Source organism: Cupressus sempervirens, chromosome 5 (genome assembly GCF_028749045.1).
Source record: "Cupressus sempervirens isolate cs-2001-9-10 chromosome 5, ASM2874904v1, whole genome shotgun sequence".
NCBI classification, from domain to species: Eukaryota; Viridiplantae; Streptophyta; class Pinopsida; order Cupressales; family Cupressaceae; genus Cupressus; species Cupressus sempervirens.
In genome coordinates, this window is record NC_143122.1 from 102168716 (window position 1) to 102188436 (window position 19721).

At 36.9% G+C, this 19721-nt stretch overlaps 1 protein-coding gene across 1 annotated transcript in view; it reads right to left on the bottom strand.

Annotated features, from left to right (window-relative positions):
• Window positions 1–16374, bottom strand: part of LPA3 (Low PSII Accumulation 3) — a 221302-nt gene extending 204928 nt beyond the window's left edge. Inside the window, exons 1-2 of the mRNA XM_089828794.1 lie at window positions 15952–16374; window positions 15797–15827 (exon numbers count right to left, since the gene is read on the bottom strand). Coding sequence (XP_089684920.1) covers window positions 15797–15827; window positions 15952–16289 — 369 coding nt within the window. The 5' untranslated portion in view covers window positions 16290–16374. The remainder of the gene's footprint in view (window positions 1–15796; window positions 15828–15951) is intronic.
• Between the last annotated feature and the right edge of the window lie 3347 nt (window positions 16375–19721).

A 19721-nucleotide genomic window follows, 5' to 3' on the forward strand; every position in this document is an offset into this window, starting at 1 on the left:
GGTTTGATCTTTGAAATCAAGGTGTGGTAAGAGCAATGATGCAAAGACTGCCAAAGAATCAGCTCTTGAATTGAATTCTCTAAGCACTAATGCAATTGAGAAGGCATCAAAACTCTCAATTTCATCCCACACCTTACTACGGTATTTTCTCAATCTTGAATTCTTTACTGCATATTGATTTCTGACTTGTCTTACTACCAACTCTGCATCTCCTTGTGCTTTAAGCATCTTAATTCCCTTTAGTTTTGTTGTCATTATACCAAGAAGGAGAGCTTCATATTCTGCAGTATTATTAGAGTTTTTGAAATCCAACTTATAAGCAAAACAAGTCATTTCTCCATCAAGTGATATCAACACCACACCTGCACCTTAACCAACATTTGCACAACTGCCATCAAATTCCAGGGTCCACAACTGATTACCTTTATTTTGTTCTGATTCTTCTAGGATCTCAGGGTTACCAGAGAACAACATAAAATTGCCAAACTGCATTTCATGATACAAGTTTGAGATCTAGGATCATTTGATTTCAAAACAGTGAATTTTGCTTTCTCTTTTCGTTCTAGCTTCACCTTTTTGTCTCCAACTTGTATAGTGGCACTAGACCAATCTAATTTTATTTCTACCCCCATGTCTTTGCAAAAACTCCTACTCAAGAGCATTCCATAGCTTGCAGGGATGTCTACTACTAGAATAGTAAGTTTTCATCTCTTAGAGGGGTAAGCAGCAAGGGCAACTTAAGCATCTTTAATCTGTCCTACCAATGGTACTTGTTTGGCATCCATTAAGTAGCATCTACCAAAAGTTTGTCACTGGAAGACCTAAAACTTTGGCTACAAAGGCAAGCATTACATTGTCTGAAGCTCCTGTATCTATAATGCAATTACTCAATCTATTTCCATTGATAAACAAAGAAATATAAAAAGGATCCAGCTTTTGATTTGGGCAAGTAGCTAAAACACTAGATTCTTCTTCTTGAAATAGTCCTGGAATTGCAAAATCTTCATTATCAAAAGAAGCTCCACTAGTGCTAGCCTTATTATGATGTTCAACATTGGCATTAATATTAGCATGATCTGTCTCTTTACTATTGCAATGTTCAACTAATATTTTCAATTGATCAGGATTACATTTCAAATAATCTAATGGGGATATCTAAATTCTTGCTTCTTCACAATATTGCACTATGTCAAAGGAAATAACAGACTTACCTTTGTACTCCTTTTGTGAAGATGAAGTTACTATGCCACTGCCTTTATCAACTTTATTTGATGGTGCATTATTCTTGACAAGAACTGAGGAGTTGTTCTAATTTTTGTTCTTATGACCTCTGGTCATTACTGTTAACTGAGGTCCTTCTAGAGTAGCAAAACAATCACCTCCTGATTCTGAATCTGATTCATACTCCAAGAAATAATTTTCAAAGTCGTGACAAGGAGAATGATTATCCTCACTTTCAGGATATTCAATTGTTTGTTCTTTGTTATCCCCATCTGTTTATATCTGATCATATCAGCACATGTATCTCCATCATGATCTTCTCTTGGGTGGAAAGCACACATATTTTGTCTTTTTGGAGCAGGTTCAATTGCTAATCTCTGTTGAATAGGTGATATTTGCAATGCTTTACCTCCATTTGTATTTCTATAACCTTCCTGATGAGGTTGATAAGTAGGTCTATTGATTTGTTTCTTCAATGAGATGAGCTCATTAGACAAATTTTGAAGCATGGCCTTTGTAGTATTGGAAGTACTAGCTGTATTGCTCACAATTCCAGATTGAAATTCTCTCTTCCATTTACTAGAAGCAATCATATCATCCTCCATCTACACAGCTAGTGTCTAGGCAGCTTGCAAGTTTGCTACATTGGCTCTTCTAATTTGATATCCCAAATCAGGAGGCATAGAACTAATGTAGAAAGTCTTCTTATTATCATTTGTAGGTGCACTTGCAGCAGGTATTCTTTCGATAAGTTTATTGAATCTTGCATTAAAATCTCTCATGGAAACTGATGGTTCTTTCTTTATCTATGCCAATTGCAACAACAATACTTGTGCATCTCTGTACTTTTATAACGTTCCTCAAACCTTTGTTTCATAGTGTCCCAATTTGTGATGCATCCTGCAGGTAGATCTTGATATTAATCAGCAGCATTATCCACCAATGTATCTACAAATGTTTTGACTGCCACATCCTCATGTTGAGGATTTACTACACCACAAACCTTATGGAAAGCACTCAAGTGTTGTTCAGCTAAAGTAGAGCCATCTTCATTGAATCTTGGAAAGTTCTTCCTTGATGCTCTTGCCAGATCATTATTAGCCTCAAGGGCAAGAGGACCAATAGCATTTCCCCAAGGTTGTGCCCTAGCTGTTGGTACAGTGATTTGATTTGTCTGAAAAGTAACCAAGAGTGGAAGTGTTGCACCAATCAACAACAAAGCATCAAAAGCAGGAGGAATAGAATTTTTGACAACACGAGTAGAAGATTGACTTCTCTAGGTTCTATTCAGAGGAACAAACAGAAAGGTATCTTGAAGTTGTTTGGTTACAAATTCCCTTGCACATGTTCTTCCTCTTCTGCAAAGGTCTTCTAGGATAGGAAAGTTAGCCTTCTTGAGCTCTTCGTATATTGAGTCAACCTTTCCTTGGAACTCCTGGTATATTTGGAATCCAGAGTATATCAAATGTTTCTTACCAGTCTTGAGTGCTCCACTTCTTCGGCAAGTTGAGGCTGTAAACTGGTATCAAGTTCTTATGGCAAACACCTAAATACCATAAGTCCTTTCTTGCAACTCAAATATATATTTAGAGTTTAACTGATTATGAAGGGAAATTCTTCAGAACTTTCATCTGAATCTCCCCAATAGAGTCGCCAAAAACTGTTGGTTAATAGTTTTTCCTCGTATTAGATTTGATAATCTTGACTCTTTGATACCCAATGCTTGGAAAGACAAAAGGATGTTTACCAACAACTGGGTCAATGTATATACTTTATCACTGCCCTCTGAATTGATTAGGTACAGCTCCCTATGATTTGCAATGATATGCAATGAATATGTTTTTTATGAGATCAAAAATCTTGATATTGCAAACTCTTAACCTAAGAGTAGTAAAGGATAACCAAATTGTTTGTAGGCACAAACAACTTAGGCACGATGTATATGAATAATCTATCACACTCAGTGGAATGATTGCAATAGATTATATTGATATCTTCTGACTTCTAAATCTATTCTAAATGTTAATTACTCACCCAAATGCAAAAGTAGGAAAGAAAGAACTTTACATATGAAGGCAAGTGGAATTGCTTTATCTATTAGACCTGACTGAAATGGAATTCAACAAGTACCAAATAGATTCACATAAGTCATTCTTTAATCCCCAATGAATTATCTAACATGTATGAAACTATCAAGAAAAGAAACAAAATTATATATGAAGCAGCAAATGGAATTGTTTTACTGCAAATATCAAAACAAAGTGGAATCCATCTGATTATTTACAGGATCATACACAATTGTCTTTCAACTCTAAATGCAAAGGTATCTAATGCATGGACCACAAAACATGGAAAGAAAATACTGCAAATGGAATTACAGAACCATTCATTCTCAAGTTTGTCAACCCTTGTTATGTCAAAAGAGATTACATTTATAGTCTCTTGTTATCATTTCTAAATTATGGCAGAGCAATAGTCATATAATAGAGAATAAAATATGGAAATATCCAATCTGTATCGCGATATGAGCACGTAGTATCACTTCTATTGATGATTTTGAATCCATGATATTCCTGAAAACACACCATGACTGTTCATCTTCATGCAGTCTCAGAAAATCCTGTAGAAAATCATTTATTTTTCATTTTCTGTCTTTACGCACCAAATCCATATATTTCATATTCTAGCGGTCACTGCATTTTCAAATTCTAACCATCAATGTTAAATCAAAGATTGTGATTTAAATGTTGAGACTTTCCTTTATGGTCTCCACCGTGGGTCCACAGAGTACACGTGTCTTCTTGTCACTATGTCACTAAGAATAACACTCAAGCAACTTCGTATAGCAAGATAGCGACAACCATGGATCTCTTTCCAATCTGACAATGATAACAGAACAATGTTAAATTTCTTTACTTTGCGGCACAAATCCCTCTTTCCAACTAGGTATATTGTGGCAGACAGATGACAGAATTTTATTGTTTGACATCGAACTATTTTGCCTCATTAGCACCTTGTGACTAGACTCTGATTGTGTTTCATGAAAAGTGATGGCCCATTGGACATGTGTCGTTCTTTCATTATGTCGCTATGACTAATTTCTATGCATCTCTCCATAGAGACATAGCGAGAAGCGTTGATCTGTTAAGATCTGATGGCACTTGCGAAACTGACCCACCTTTGTCACTACCAGATAATCTATCCAATCGCAGTATGCCAATCTGGCACCCATTTACCTTTTGCGGCTCACAAATTGAATTTGGCCCCAAAGCTCCGCATGTCGAATCGTTGCTTTTCAGCATTGTCTAAACCTCGAATATCTTCGAAAAGCGAAAAAGCAACGGATGTCGATCATGTAAGATCCGATGGTGGAATGCATTATCTTTTCATTTAATATTTAAATGAGACCCGATCTAACAGGTAAGCATTTGATTTTTCAACTGGCTAATAGCAAGCATTCTTTCATTCAATTGAGTTTTCAACTTGGTGATGTGGACAAGTAGATGTGTTTGATTCGTCGACCAACTTTGGTCTTCGCCACCTTTGACCATGTTCTTCGTCATTTCTGCATTTTTGAGTGTTCAATCTGTATTCAAATCAACTGATCTTGCTTTTCGACTTGTACTCGTGATCTATATATTAATCTTTAGCCTCAGTCTTCAATGTCCTCTACTGCATTTGCTCTGTATATGCCCGTGATAATGTATCCTTTTTTAGATATAGATCTTTGACCATGGAATTTAGAAACTTTCAGAGATGAAGAACTACTTCTCAACATGAATCTTTGTCTTAGACATAATTAGGAACAAGGAATTATGAATCATTAGAAACATCTAGACCTTCTTCTCATCAAGAAAATGCATAACAAACCCTCCCAAAACCTAATCACCAAGCCATGGACTAGGAATTTGCTCATATGATTTCCCACATCAATTAGCTCAAAGGAAAGATGAGAAGAAAGGCCATACTATGGGCAATCCAAACTTAGACTCAGAACATTAACTTTTGACTTGACTCAAAAATCCTAGAGCAAAGATATAGACTGAAACTTGGGCAACAACTTGCAACTCAGCAAATGAAGGAAAATGAGCCAACTCGGTCGAAGAACAAACTGAACTAGCTCAGTCGATGAAGGAACCGAACCAACTCGGTTCATGAAAAGACCGAGTTAACACGAAATGTTAGCCCCAACCAAATCACATGTTAACCCACAGCAAAGAAGACAGCCCATTGAAGATATCTCTAATCGGTTATTGATGATGGGCTGGATGGGTGGCAAAAATGGTCAATAGTATCACAGTTATACTTGATTCATTGTATAAGTAAGAGAGGGCTTAAATATCAAAAGTAGCGATAATCAGTATCACATCAGACCATCATAAATATGAGCATTGGATCATCACATAAGGCAGATCATCAAGGATTGTGATCAGCTATTATTATGCCTTGCAGATCACTATATTAGTGATTCTAATTATACTTATTTCAATTCACTAATACATCAAGATAGTCGATATGAACTTCTATATTGATTGCATTTATCTTCATAGTGGTCAATACAATCTTCATAAATTCCAGATCAATAATTGTCTACAACAGCAGTTATTGAATAGATCTCTTATCACTTACAAGATTGATATAAGACATACAATCTCATCTACATTCAGCTTGGAAATTCAAGTTAACCACGCTAGATATGGCAGAGATTGTTTTATTGCACTAAATGCCAATGCATAAAATCAATTCACTTCAGCACATATCTAATGCTCCAATCAGAGATAGCAGAAATATTGATAGAAACATTTACCCTCTAAGCGGTTTCATTAATATATCTATTGTTGTTGAAATAATAATAATTGAGTAAATTACATATGTGCTATTAAATATTGTAATTCATAGTGAATAAAGGAGTCAAGGTAATTGTCCCAAAATTTCAAAATGACCAAAAGGAGAGGACATTACATACACACATACCCGAGCGTACCCGATCAAAAAACAATTGCATATACCCAAGTACGAGATTCCTATACCTGAACCCAAACCGGTGACTTAGGATACAATAAATTGCCTATCGTAAATCTATATTGTCTAATCATCAGTGTACTTAAAGGTTTACAGTCCTCCACTTGGAATTTCTTAAGCATTTCTTTTGCATATTTAGTCTAAGATAAGGATATACCTATATCCAACTAAGAAACTTACAATCCAAGGAAAAATGCGAGTTCTCCAATAATACACATCTCAAACTTTGTTCGCATTTGCATAGCAAAATCTTTGCAAAAATTGTCATTACCAAAAAAAAAAAAAAAATCATCAACATAAATGACTACCATAAACAAATGCTCATCTATAGACTTGAAATATAGATTACTTCCTACATTACCTTTGCTAAAACCCTCATAAAAGAAGATATTGGTCAAGCCTGAATACCAAGCCCTAAGAGCCTATTTTAAGCCATGCAAAGCTTTCTTTGACCTGCAAATCCCTTCTTTTCTATAAGATTGGAAACCCTTCGGCTGCTCTAGAAGTCTGAAAAGTGAAAACCCTCCCCCGCCCTCCACCTTGGATCACAGCTCCCTTGCCTCTCATACCTTCACTCTCTATGATATCTCCGGCCAGCCACTTCACCTCACCCCTCCGCCCCGTTGCCAGCTCTTTTCTTTCTCTAGCATCAACGAGGGATTTCAATACATGAATTGTAGCAAGGCAGCGAATAAGGAAGGGTTCCAAGCTAAGCTCTTCGAGCTTGGTATTACAATTTTGGGTTCCTTTCTCATGGTGCTCTTTAACAGAGTGGTTTGCACTAGCTTCCCCAACTCTTGGCCATAGCATATTATCTACCCAATCCACAAGTCTGGGTTGGTATCGGACCCTGACAACTACAAGAACATCATGGTTGGGCACACATTCGCCAAACTATATGCCAACATGTTGAATACTATCTTATCCAAAGAGTTTGATCGGTGACACTATCAAGCTAGGGGTCAGGCAGGTTTTCGTACAAATTTCCAAACTACAAATCACATTCTGCATTTGCAAGCTATCATTCAAGAGGCACGACACTGCTCGGTGAAAGTCTATCATTGCCTTGTAGACTTTCGCAAAGCCTTTGATTATGTTCCTCGAGCAGCTCTCTTTTAGAGACTTAGGGGCATTGGGATTTATGAGACTCTCTTGACGGCTATCATGAGGTTGTACGAGACTATTGTGGGTAGGTTCAAGACTCCCCAAGGATTTTTGGATCCTATTCATAGCACCATTGAGGTGAAATAGGGTTATCCTCTTTCACCCACCCATTTTGGTATCTATATTGACCAACTCGAGGCTATCCTCCAGGACTTCCCACTCCCTGGGGATGGTTTCTACTTGCACCAAGTTTTGATCTCCATTCTATTTTTTTGCTAATGATGTGGTTCTCCTTGCTTCTTACCCTGAGGGGCTTCAGCAGCTTCTTGACGAGCTACTCTTTTTATGACTCACGACAGCTAGTTGTGAAACTAGGTAAGACCTAGGTTATGGTCTTCAACTACTTGAAGACCTCACATCTCCATTTCTACTTCCAGGGTGTGGAGATTGAGATCACATCCTCATACACTTACTTGGGAGTAAAGTTCTTCGGACCTCATTTCAGTTTGAGATAGGTCGTAGCCCCAAGTTAGAAAAGGGTTGAACTCCCTTGCTATGATCGAGAAACAGTGCTTCAGTCACCACTTTAAGGATACCATAGCCAAGTTGTCCTTTTTGGACTCTTTGGTCAAGTTAACCGTCCTATATGGCTCCATTGCGTGGCTGCCCTCTCTGTTGGAGTCGGACTGCGATTCTATCAAGGGAGCTCAAGCCCTTTGTCTTCGACAGATTATCAGATGTCATCGGTTTACACCCCGTAGTATTGTTTTGGCCAAGTTCAATGCTCACCCTTTCAGGTTGGGGACCATTTTTTATTTGATATAGTTGCTCCATCGGCTTTGAAGGTTTGTTGACTCTTCGGAGGGTCATCGTAGATATTCCTTTTTAGCCTACTGTTCTTCAGAGGCAATTTCCGAATTTGATTACGGTTGCAAGGCTCGTTGCTGGTTCGCCCACGCCTCTGCCCTTCTTGGCTTGATTGGTAGATGGACCGCCTTCCCCTCTTCCAATTCTCCGCCTACTCTTTCAGTTCTCTCTGGACACCCCTTCTCACCTCCTTCTGCCACAACAGGGGTTGAACGAGCACCTCAAACTAGACATTTACAGATGGTACATCACCACGACTTGGAGTAACCCTTCGAGGGGCTTCACCCGAGGATGGCCTTCTATACCAAACACTTCAGTGATATTCAGAACAGGGTCATTATGCACCCTCGGTACCTCATCATTGTCGGACTCGTGCCCTTGGCATCTTCTTGGGATCTTTCAAGGGGCGCTCTCATAGGCTTCGTATCCAGACTGAGAGCACTTGCTTAATAGGGAGGACAAGATCTGTCGCCTCTACTACCTTGGAGAGGTCGAGATTGAGACCCATTTCATTTTTCATTGTCCCGTCTACTATGCGATAAGAGGGAGGTTTCGCTGCTTGTTCAGGGAGTGTGGATCCCTTTCATCATTTTTCAAATACATTGACTAGCAATGTCTTGCACTTTATCTTCAAGAGACTTTGTGGCTTCACGATCACACTCTATAGCTTCAGTTCCCATCGAGATAGACTTTAATTTGGCTCATCAACTCCTTCACACCCGTGTCTCCTGTGTAGGGAACGAGGCCGTCTCTCTTCCCTACTTCAAATCACACCAAATCTGTATGGCCTTGCAAAGGACACACTCAGCAACACCATCCCACTTCCAGCAGATCTTAGAGATGTCGGTCCAGAGCACCTTCTCGCCCTGGAGGATGGACCGTACCCTTTAATTCTAGACTGCTTTTCGTCTATGAGGACTACATAGTTTCCCTTTATTGTTTTGTTGCTCTGCTCTTTTTTCTTTATTGTGATTTCCATGAATATTATTTGGTGCTTCTCTTGTTGGCATTTGCCCTCATGTACTATTTCCAATCCCTTAGACCCTTGTTATTCTCTTGTTGGGCATTTATAAATTAATTTGATCTTATCTTATCTAGATTGCCATTCACAAAAGTTGATTTTACATCCATTTGCCACACTTTGAAATTCGTATAAATTAAAAAGCTAAGAACATTCTCATGGCTTCTAACTAAGCTAAAAGGGAAAATGTCTCTTCAAAGTCAATACCCTCGACTTGTGCATACCCATTGCAAACAACCAAGCTTTATACCCATTGCAAACAACCAAGCCTTATTCCTAGCAATGTTTCCATCTTCATTGAATTTATTCTTAAATTCCCACTTAGTACCAAATCACATTCTTATCTATAGATCTTGGACCTAATTCCCATGTTTTATTTTTCTCTATAAGACATAATTCCTCTTTTATTGTTTTGATCCAATTTTCATCTTTACTAGCTTCATTATATGATTTAGGTTCAATTTCAAATAGAAACAAAAGTTACACCTCTTAATTATGTTGTTTTGCGACTCTTCTTTGTGTTTGAAATCCATCATTAGCGTGATCTATGATTTGCTCTTCCAAATGATTCTTTTTCACAAATTTTGGAAGCATATTTTCATCATCTTTTTCAAAAACCATTTCACCACCATTAACAGAGCTTGTTTCAACAATATCATGTTCAAGCACATCAATTTCAGAATCTTTAACAACATTTTCAGATTCCTTTTCAACAATAGAATCTTCATAGTCATCAATCCTACATAACTTCATCAACTTTAGCATTAACACTTTCAATAACCCTCTTCAATCTATTAGTACTTGTAAGCCTTGCTATGAGTAGAGTAACCAAGAAAAAAACCTTTATCACACCTAGGATCAGATCTGCCCAAACTATATTCATGCCTTTTAGAAAAACATCTGGTACCAAAAAGTTAAAAGTATTTAGAAGAAGCAAGTTTGTCATTTTGAAAGTTTTCTTATTGTGGTAATGCTATCATTCTCATGGGAGACAGGTTTTGTGAACCACTACTCATGAAACATGGGTCAATGAGCTTGACTCAAAAAACTACACAGTTGAATCTTGATAGCAATATCACAATTTGACTTGTGGAAAATATCTCCTACTTATCAATTAATGAACTTAAGGGGCTTTCTAATGAATGGTCCATAAGGCACAACACTTTGTGAAGGTTTTTGAAATGGAGTTGCAAGTAGAGTGGGTTAACCATGGAGGAAACTCCATTGTTAAGCACCTTCGAGCTGGAGTAGTACTAGGATAGGTTCCATTCATTCTCATGTTAAGTGTTCCATTCATTCTCATGAGAGATGGGTTCTGTGAAGATGGGTTAACTCTCGGGCTGGGTTAACCACAGAGGAAACTCCATTGTTAAGCGCCTTCCAATAAGTTTTAAGTGTTCCATTCATTCTCATGACAAACGGGTTCTGTGAACCACTACTCATGATACATAGGTCAATGAGTTTGACTCAAAAAACTACATAGTTGAATCCTGAGAGCAATATCACAATTTGACTTGTTGTGGAAAATATCTCCTACTTATCAATTTTCTTATTGTTGGGCCTCAATTATCACACTCTGTTAAGAATACATACTGCCATGTGAAATATTTCAACCCAAAACTTTCCAAATATTTAGGCTTCATTTAGTAGGCTTCTTGCCACTCATTTGATCGTTCGACTTCTTCTTTCAGCTATACACTTTTCCTGTGGTGTTCTTGCCACAAAAAAATGTATTTTGATACCATATTTCTCACAATATTCATCAAATTCATTAGAAATATATTCACCATCTTTGTTTGATCTAAGACATTTAAGTTGAAAACCACTTTCTTTTTCAACCACAGCCCTAAAAATTTGGAACATTTCCAATGCCCCAGATTTTTCCTTTCAAAAACTTACCTATGTCATTTTAGAGGAAACATCAACAAATAGCATAAAGAATTTTTCATTTTTCAAAGCCTTAGATCTAGAGGGACCACAAAAACAATACGAGCTAGCTCTAAGGGTTGTGAACTTGAGTATTCTTTTAATTTGAAACTCACTCTTGTTTGTTTTCTTTGTTGGCATTCTTTACAGATGATATTTGTGGACTTTATGATATTAGCCACGTATATTATTGAATTCAAAGGACTAGTTTTGACAAGATTATCGAAATTCACGTCCTAATCTTTTATTCCAAAGCCAAGTTTCATCATATGAAAGATCCCTAATGGATCTCTTCCACTGATCTGCTGTAATTTTATATTTTAAAATTTATTTTCCCTATTTATTAAAATTTTCTTGCAAAGCTAGACAGAAGCTGCAGAAGGGTTTGACTATTTTATATTTTTGATGATTTTTCAATAAGTAATAACAGAAGTACAATAACATGAACCAGTTCTGAAAATGTATTCCAAATACATTTAAAGCAAATTCGCTTTAAGAAGATTTTTTGAATATATGCCTAATATGTAACCATATGAAGATTTACAATAATATCCAAATGATTACAACCAAAAATAAAGCCAACCTAAAGGCATGAAGGTGAAATATGAGCTCAAAAGGAAGCTACGGCCAGAATCCAACTCTCAAATGTTGTATGTGGAAAAGTAGATGGCTGTCAGGCGTGGTTGTACAGCTGCAAAGTGCCCACATGTGGGTAAAATACTCAAACCCCAGCTAAAACTCTGACTCAGTACTGCGTTCCCCAAAAGAAACAATGCACAATCTCCACGATGCTTCTGACTGCAAGAATCCATACCACTATTTTGAGGGCTACGTCCTAAACAGGCAAAGCAAGTGGGTTTGGCGTCCCAAATGCTGAAAGCCCAATCAAAGCCCAAAACACAAATCCAAGAGGTAATATGTCAATAATGCCTTTGAACTTTGTCTTTACCTCCTTATAACCCACCAAACTTAGCCCGAACCCTAAAAGTGTCTCCATGTGGCGTTGGGTTATAAAATAATATATTTCTCATTTTTAAAGTGGTCAAGTATCCAAAAAATGACCTTTTTCCCAATAGAAAGAAATCCATTCACCGAAATGCTCTGAGTCAAAAGAGAGATATTTAGAAAAGTTCAACACCTTTCCAACGAGCTATTACACCAAGGGATATTCACCCAAATGAGGCCAAAAAACCCCTTATTACTCCAAAATGGCTATAACTTAGCCTTATTTAAATTATTAAAATGCTAACTTAGGAGAATATTTAAATATATTAAAATATTTCCCTAATAGCGAACTGATAGCCAAAACACCTCTACAAGGTGAAACTGATCTCGTCACCTCCTGTGACTGATGCCGGATAATTTGAAATAACTGACAGTCTCATCCCTCAAAAATAGGGATACTCCTAAAAAAAATAGCAATATCTCCGAATCTCCCAAAACTGAAACCATAGAATGATCTCGTAGAGACTGAAGAATGTAACCCATCTCCACCTCCTAAAATGTAGGAAACTCCTCCTACAATTAAGGAACTGCTCTCAACTGCTCTCCTATTGTCTGAAAGTCCAAATCTGAACACTGTGTACCCTGACTGAGTCCTTAAACACCACTGCCAGCCTACGAGACTAATGATAGGCCAACTCTATCGTCTTTAATGTCCACTCTAGAAAGGGGACATGACATCATATTGACCCAACAAACATTTTTGACCTTTAACGTATATGAGATCATAGACATCATTTTCTATTCCTAACCACTAATTTTCCTAACTTATCCTTTTTAACCTCACACCCCTGAGCATTAAAATTTACAAAGTGCCCATTATCACACATTTGACAGTGTGACTAACACTTTAACAAGTTATACTTCAATCCCTCAACATGCCAAACATTGTGTTTTTAGAGTACCATTAATGCTTAAGGGCCCTTACCGCAAATTTGCATTAATGACCTATCCACAAACTTTACTGCAACACCATTCCAACTAGTAAAGGTAGTAAACTTACTCTTACCACCTGTCATGTGATTTGAGCTGCCACTGACTATTCTTCAAAGATTTTGCTTCTGTGCTTGCAACGCAATCTGAACAATCATGGATTTCTCATCCTTCTTTATCCATATTTTTTTTGCCTCTTTATTCAAGAACCTAGTCTCGGTCCTTTTCATTTCTGCAGAATTCATGTAACAATTCCTTGCAATGTGACCAACATTTTGACATTTAAAGTAGATCATACTGAAACTTTCAAGGAATCAAAAGGATTTTGACTAATAAAACTGGTTTTCCTTCACGACACAACTCTACAATCAACTGCTTTATGACCAAAGTAATAACAAAAATGAAAATAATCATAAAAAGGATAAAACATATTTGTTGTCATTCTTCTTGTAGGAGGATACCACTGTGGATATTTTTTCTCCCTTTAAACCTTAACAATTCCATCATTATTGTCCTTTTCACTGAAAGAATTACTAGAACTTTAACCTTTATCAAAACCCAAACCAGATTTACCATTGCTAACATCTCATCTAGCAAATCAGAACTCTTCTCAATCTTAACTTTTTCGATCGGAAACCACCTTCAATTGTCTAAATTCATTCCTCAAAGATACTACTGCACTTTCTAACTTTAAACAATTTTCAGATTTTAAACAAAAGTTCAGAATTTCAATTGATTGCCTCTTGTTGTCTTTTATCTCCTTCAATTTCAACCTTTAGATTGATAATCTTTTGGTTCCCTTCATCAAGTTTCTTCTTTTAGGCTTCACTTTCTTCCAAAGCTGAAATGGAAACCACTCCAAATCATAATGCTATTAGCATCTTGATATTATCAACAAAGTGGACAAGGTTAGGTATTGTTTATTATGTGGAAATGGTACCTAGAACCTACCAAACCCTAAAGCACAATATTAGAATACTATGAAATGGAATTTTCCAAAATCCAAAGGTTAGAAGAAGTTATGTGATTCAACCAAAGAAGGGTCAAAAAAGCTATCTTACAAACAGTTGTATTTTGTTACTCTGAATTAGAAGAGGATGAGGATATCATGAGATTGACTTATGATGAAACTTCAAACTTTCAATGGCTACGTTAGTTCCAGAGAAAGATGAACAAGCAGTTGCAGTGGCTAGTATTAAAAAACACTTAATTTGCAAAGTAGGCATTGGAAATTGTAATGAGGTTATGAAATTGTTGTAGATACGGGATATATAGAGAAGATTAAAAGAAACCGGCCAGGAAGGTCATGTGAAAGCCAAACATACAGAATAATGGCATCTCTCTGTTAGATAGAAGTTCATAGGTAGCAAAATAGTGCTGGACCTTTAAAATGCAGAAAAAATATGGGTTGACGGGATCAACAAAGGCCATCCTATTCCAAAACAGAGGCAATAAAAGGAAAAGACTTATGTAATGAAGAATAATCTAGAGGACCATTTTTTGGTTGATAATAGCTCTTTACTAGTGAACTTTTGTCTTAGATATCACAACCAAGGTGTATCTCTATGGTGAAATGCAGCCTAGACTTGCATCCGACCTCATCTGTTGAGATATGCAACACCATTACTTGAACTTGACAGTTTAGCCAATTTCCACACTTGCCCATTGGGATGTGCCATATCGAGTGAGTTCACCATGTTAATTAGTCCAATTTTGACAACTGTTCATTGGGATATGCCCCACCCAATGCATTGGACGTAGAATCTTATCCCGTTTCAACACATAATCATGTTTTTTGGGGGCTTGAACCTTGAGCCCTTCTTTGGGAGGCCAATGCTTTTAATCTTTACCGTTGAGTTTAATGGGCATTTGTTAAGTAGGATATCACAATAAAATAGCAATCTATACACAAATAAGCATGACCTGTAACCTATACACATTGTCATAATAACTTTCAAGATGTATCTATCTAATTTTAGCGATGGGCATCCCAATCAGAGCTGAAAAACATATGTTCAGTGGTCCAGAGTTTAGTAAAAGCCATTCGAATAACATAGAACTGCACTAAATTACCATTATGATAGTCCATGTTAAAGCCTTGCTACTCATGCCCCCATAATTAAAAAGAAGCTGGGCTCCCTACACTTAATAACATAGGCATTTCTTAATGTCCTTCATTACAAGTCTCCTATGCTATGCGGGTGACTATTCTCATACATTATTTGTACACATTTTGGTTAGATCCATTTTTCTTACCTTCAAAGTTGGCGGCCTAAAGCTGGACTTGCCGAAATGACAAGTGACTTCTGTGATACTCTTTTCATGGGCAATTTCGATAACTCTATTTAAGTATTTTACAGAACACTGAATTGGGTTAATCAACTCTTAAACTTTGGCACCCTCAACAGACTCCCTAGGTTGATAAAAAAGAAATGAAGGTACTCATTTTAACATGTGTTTCCTACAGTGAACAGGTAATCTTTTTCATATTCAATTTAGCTTACTCAATTTGATAAGACTCGAAATTTATCTTGAAATTAGCGACCCTAATTTATGTGTGGTAATCCGAGGACCCTGAGGCAAGCCAATTAAAAGACAAAAAGATAACTAGCTAATTTCTATATGTTAAAAGAATCAAAAATCAATTCAATTTGTAAATGTACAATGACAATTTCTTAGCCAAAAGGAGGAGAAAAATACCTTATATGAAGATATACTGGCTGGCAGGGGACTGCGTGATTCGTCAAACCAAAAATAAACCAGAAACCACAAAAACATCGTTGAAGAATATCAGGATACAAAATTAAGGCATAGATAAATCAAGAAAGAAATGGATGGACAAATGCAATGCATACGGGAATTCAATTTCAAGGCGTTTTTCGCCATCGTCGAGACCATGTAGGAGGGCTTTGGCTGCATCAGAAATTAGTTCGTCATAAGATTTAGGTTTGTATAAAGGAATTCCCGCTTTTGGGTCTTTGCCTGACGCTTCCTGTATACTGCTTCCAATCCTTGATGATGTTGATGATAATTTTTGCCTCATTCGCCAACTTCTATTTGAGTTTATCCTTTGAAAGAACCTCTTGGTGGGAGATAATAGACAGAGATGCTGCGAGGTGGGTACATAAGCATTTGGCCTTGTTATAAAGCTTGGTGAAGAAAATGCAAATGCAACGGAGGATGGGAGAGACATTCCTGCTGCTGCTCACACCATACAGAGCTCTGAATGCCCGTGCTCCCTTGAAATGGAATTGCTTTCATAAGGATAATGTATAATATTTGCGTTTTTTCAACTTCTGGCTGTTTTTTTCGGTTAGCCGTTTGATTATATTTTATTAGGCTAATTATATATATATATATATATATATATATATATATATATATATATATATATATATAATAACAATGATTATTTTCCAACTCTAAAGCAATTATTCCATAAGAAAATAGAGAAAGATAGATAGATAAAAATTTAACGTCCACGAGGCTAAAAATAGCCTATGGGACAGCAAGACAACTCAAGCAAACTTAAGTAGCAATGTTCGCTACTTGTGCAAGATGATGATGAGTCCACCCAATTGCTCAATGTACTCTTCGTTGAATAGGTTATGGCAAGAACTGTCACATATAGTGTCCGCAAATTTATCTCTACTACTCTTGTAGGCCTCACATTCTAAAATAAAGTGCTGTTCAGTTTCCACTTTCCCAGAATTGCAGAATTTGCAAATTCTCTCTTCCCAAGCCTCCTTTGGCCTCTTCCAACGTCCGGTCTCACAACGAAGTTGGTGAGAGTTGGTTCTCAGCTGAGCAATAAGATTTTTAGCCCTCCAAGAAATGTTGGCTCCTATGTATGCTTTTTGGAGTTGATCACAAGTGAGGTTGAACTCATTTATATAATATAATTTCTTCCTGCCGATCTCGCTTCCCCAATTTCTCTTATAGAATTTCTCCATGACAAAGACCTTTATTTCTTTATTATTTGTGGGGCACATATTGAATTGAATATTTCATTTACTCATCCATTTGATGTTTTGTTGCATCCATGTCCTTTTTCGCTTACATAATGTGTCACTAAAGACAACTTTAGGCCATCTATCCTCTTCCATTTTTTCGATTCTTTTTAAATAGCTTAGAAGGTGAACCATAGCAAGTGCCTCAATAGGAGTAGCCCCCATTTCACTTAGCATGATATCATATGGAATAGTGCTTTTGATTTTAAACTTGCTTGTGATCAAGCGCTTTTGGATTCCTTCGATTTGTTTCTATTGTACTATAGTAGTGTTGTTGGCCCATAATTCACACCCGTAAAGAACAACTGGCAGCACAAGAAAACCGAACAAGGTTTGAATAGTTTTTCAATCCCACAACTCTGCTTCACGGCACCTATTCTGAAGAGCATAAAAAACCTTCCACCGACCTAATATCCTTTTATACCTGCAGCTAGACCAGCTTAGTTTTTTGTTGAAATCAATGCCAAGGTATTTATACTCCGCAACTTCTTCAAGAACACTTCCATTGTAATAAAATTCATGTTGGTGTTATTTTTTATTATTAGAGAAAATCATAGCCTTAGTTTTGCTGATATTGACCTGCATCCCCACCATTCCGCAAAAGCGCTCAAAAGAAGATAGATGATCTTGCAAACCACAGGCAGATTTGGCAATTAAAATGAGATCGTCCGCATATAGGAGTAGCTTTATAACAAATCCACCTAGCTGAATGCCTTCACCCTTTTGCATGTTTAACCACTCTTCCAATTTGTCAATATATAAACCAAACAAAATAGGAGATAAAGGGGCAGCCCTATTTGACCCCGATATCGCTCCTAAAACATTCTGAAATGCCACCTGAAGTTCTGATTTTGACTTTCACCTCTTCGTACATCCTATAAACAACAGCTTTGAGATGCATAGGAATCCCTAATTCTTCCATCCTAAACCAAAGCTTGTCTCTCGGGACGGTGTCAAAAGCCTTTTTAAAGTCGACAAAGCAACAAAATACCTCTTCCTTTTTCTCCCACTCTTGTTCAATAATGTGTCTCAAAGTGACACAGTGATCCATTGTCCAGTGCTTTGGCCTAAAATCAGCTTGCCCTTTAGCACGTTTATGGTTTTCTTCTGCCCATTTGCTGATCCTAGTTTCTATCATGCTGCACAGAGACGCGGATTGCAAAGAGCTGCTAAAGACAAAAATCTCATCAGTACTTTAAACAAGTTTAGAAACTACCGCTTGCATCGAGAACCGTTGATAGTTGCGTCAAACATTTTATAGTAGTGTATTCTTAATGGTGACAAGAAAGTAGAACATTAGCTAGGTTTATTTTAAAATGATTCATCTAACATTTGTCGAAAGAAGTCTCACATTTTTTTTATAAGAATTTGACTTGGGAAAATATACAAATATGTAAACTTTACAAACCATTCATCTTCTAATTAATTTCTCCATCAATTATGAAGATTGATAAGTAGGAGATAATTTCTATAGCAAGTCAAATTGTGATATTGCTATCACGATTTAACTGTATGATTTTTGAGTCAAACTCATTGACCCATGTTTCATGAGTAGTGATTCAACATGAATCCATCTCTTATGAGAATAAATGGAACACTTAGCACTCATTGGATCTAGCTCATTGATCCATGTTTCATGAGTAGTGATTCAACATGAATCCATCTCTCATGAGAATGAACGAACACTTAGCACTCATTGGATCTAGGTGATGCTCACAAGGGTGAAGCATCAGGACTTCCTGGGAGGTCACCCATCCCAGTACTACTCCTACCTAAGCGCGCTTAGCTACGGAGCTTCCTCCATGGTTAATCCAAAGCTTGCAACCCCATTTGAAAAACCTTCACCAAGTGTTATGCCTTATGAACCATTCATTAGAAAGCCCCTTAAGCTCATCAACTGATAAGTAGGAGATAATTTCTACAGCAAGTCAAACTGTGATATTGCTATCAGGATTTAACTGTGTGATTTTTGAATCAAACTAATTGACCCATGTTTCATGAGTAGTGATTCAACATGAATCCATCTCTCATGAGAATAAATGGAACAATTAGCACTCATTGGATCTAGGTGATGCTCATAGGGGTGAAGAACCGGGACTTCCGAGAGTAGACACATCCTAGTACTACTCAAGCCTGAGCACGCTTAACTACAGAGTTTCCTCCATGGTTATTTGAAAGTTTGTTTATTTGCAGGTCAAAATTATGAAGATGTGAAAGTATCTTTACTTGCAGGTCAAAATTATGAAGATGTGAAATTATCTTTATTTGCAGGTCAAAATTATGAAGATGTGAAAGTATGTTTATTTGCAGGTCAAAATTTAGAGGCAAGATGTGTTCTATAGAAAATTATCCTACCCATGATCACAATCTCAACCCTAACCCTAATCATGTGCCCAAACTTCAAACCTAATTGAAACCTCAACCCTAACATCTAACCTTAAACCAATTTCTTACCATAATATAGATTAGTCATATGTAGACTGTAGCTCTAATCCTAATATTAACTTCAACCCTATCAATGATCTAAGATCAAATATATTCATTTAATCTCTTGTCTTTAGTTTTTATATAAAATCTAATTTTATTTTAATAAATTTATTATAGTATATAAACTA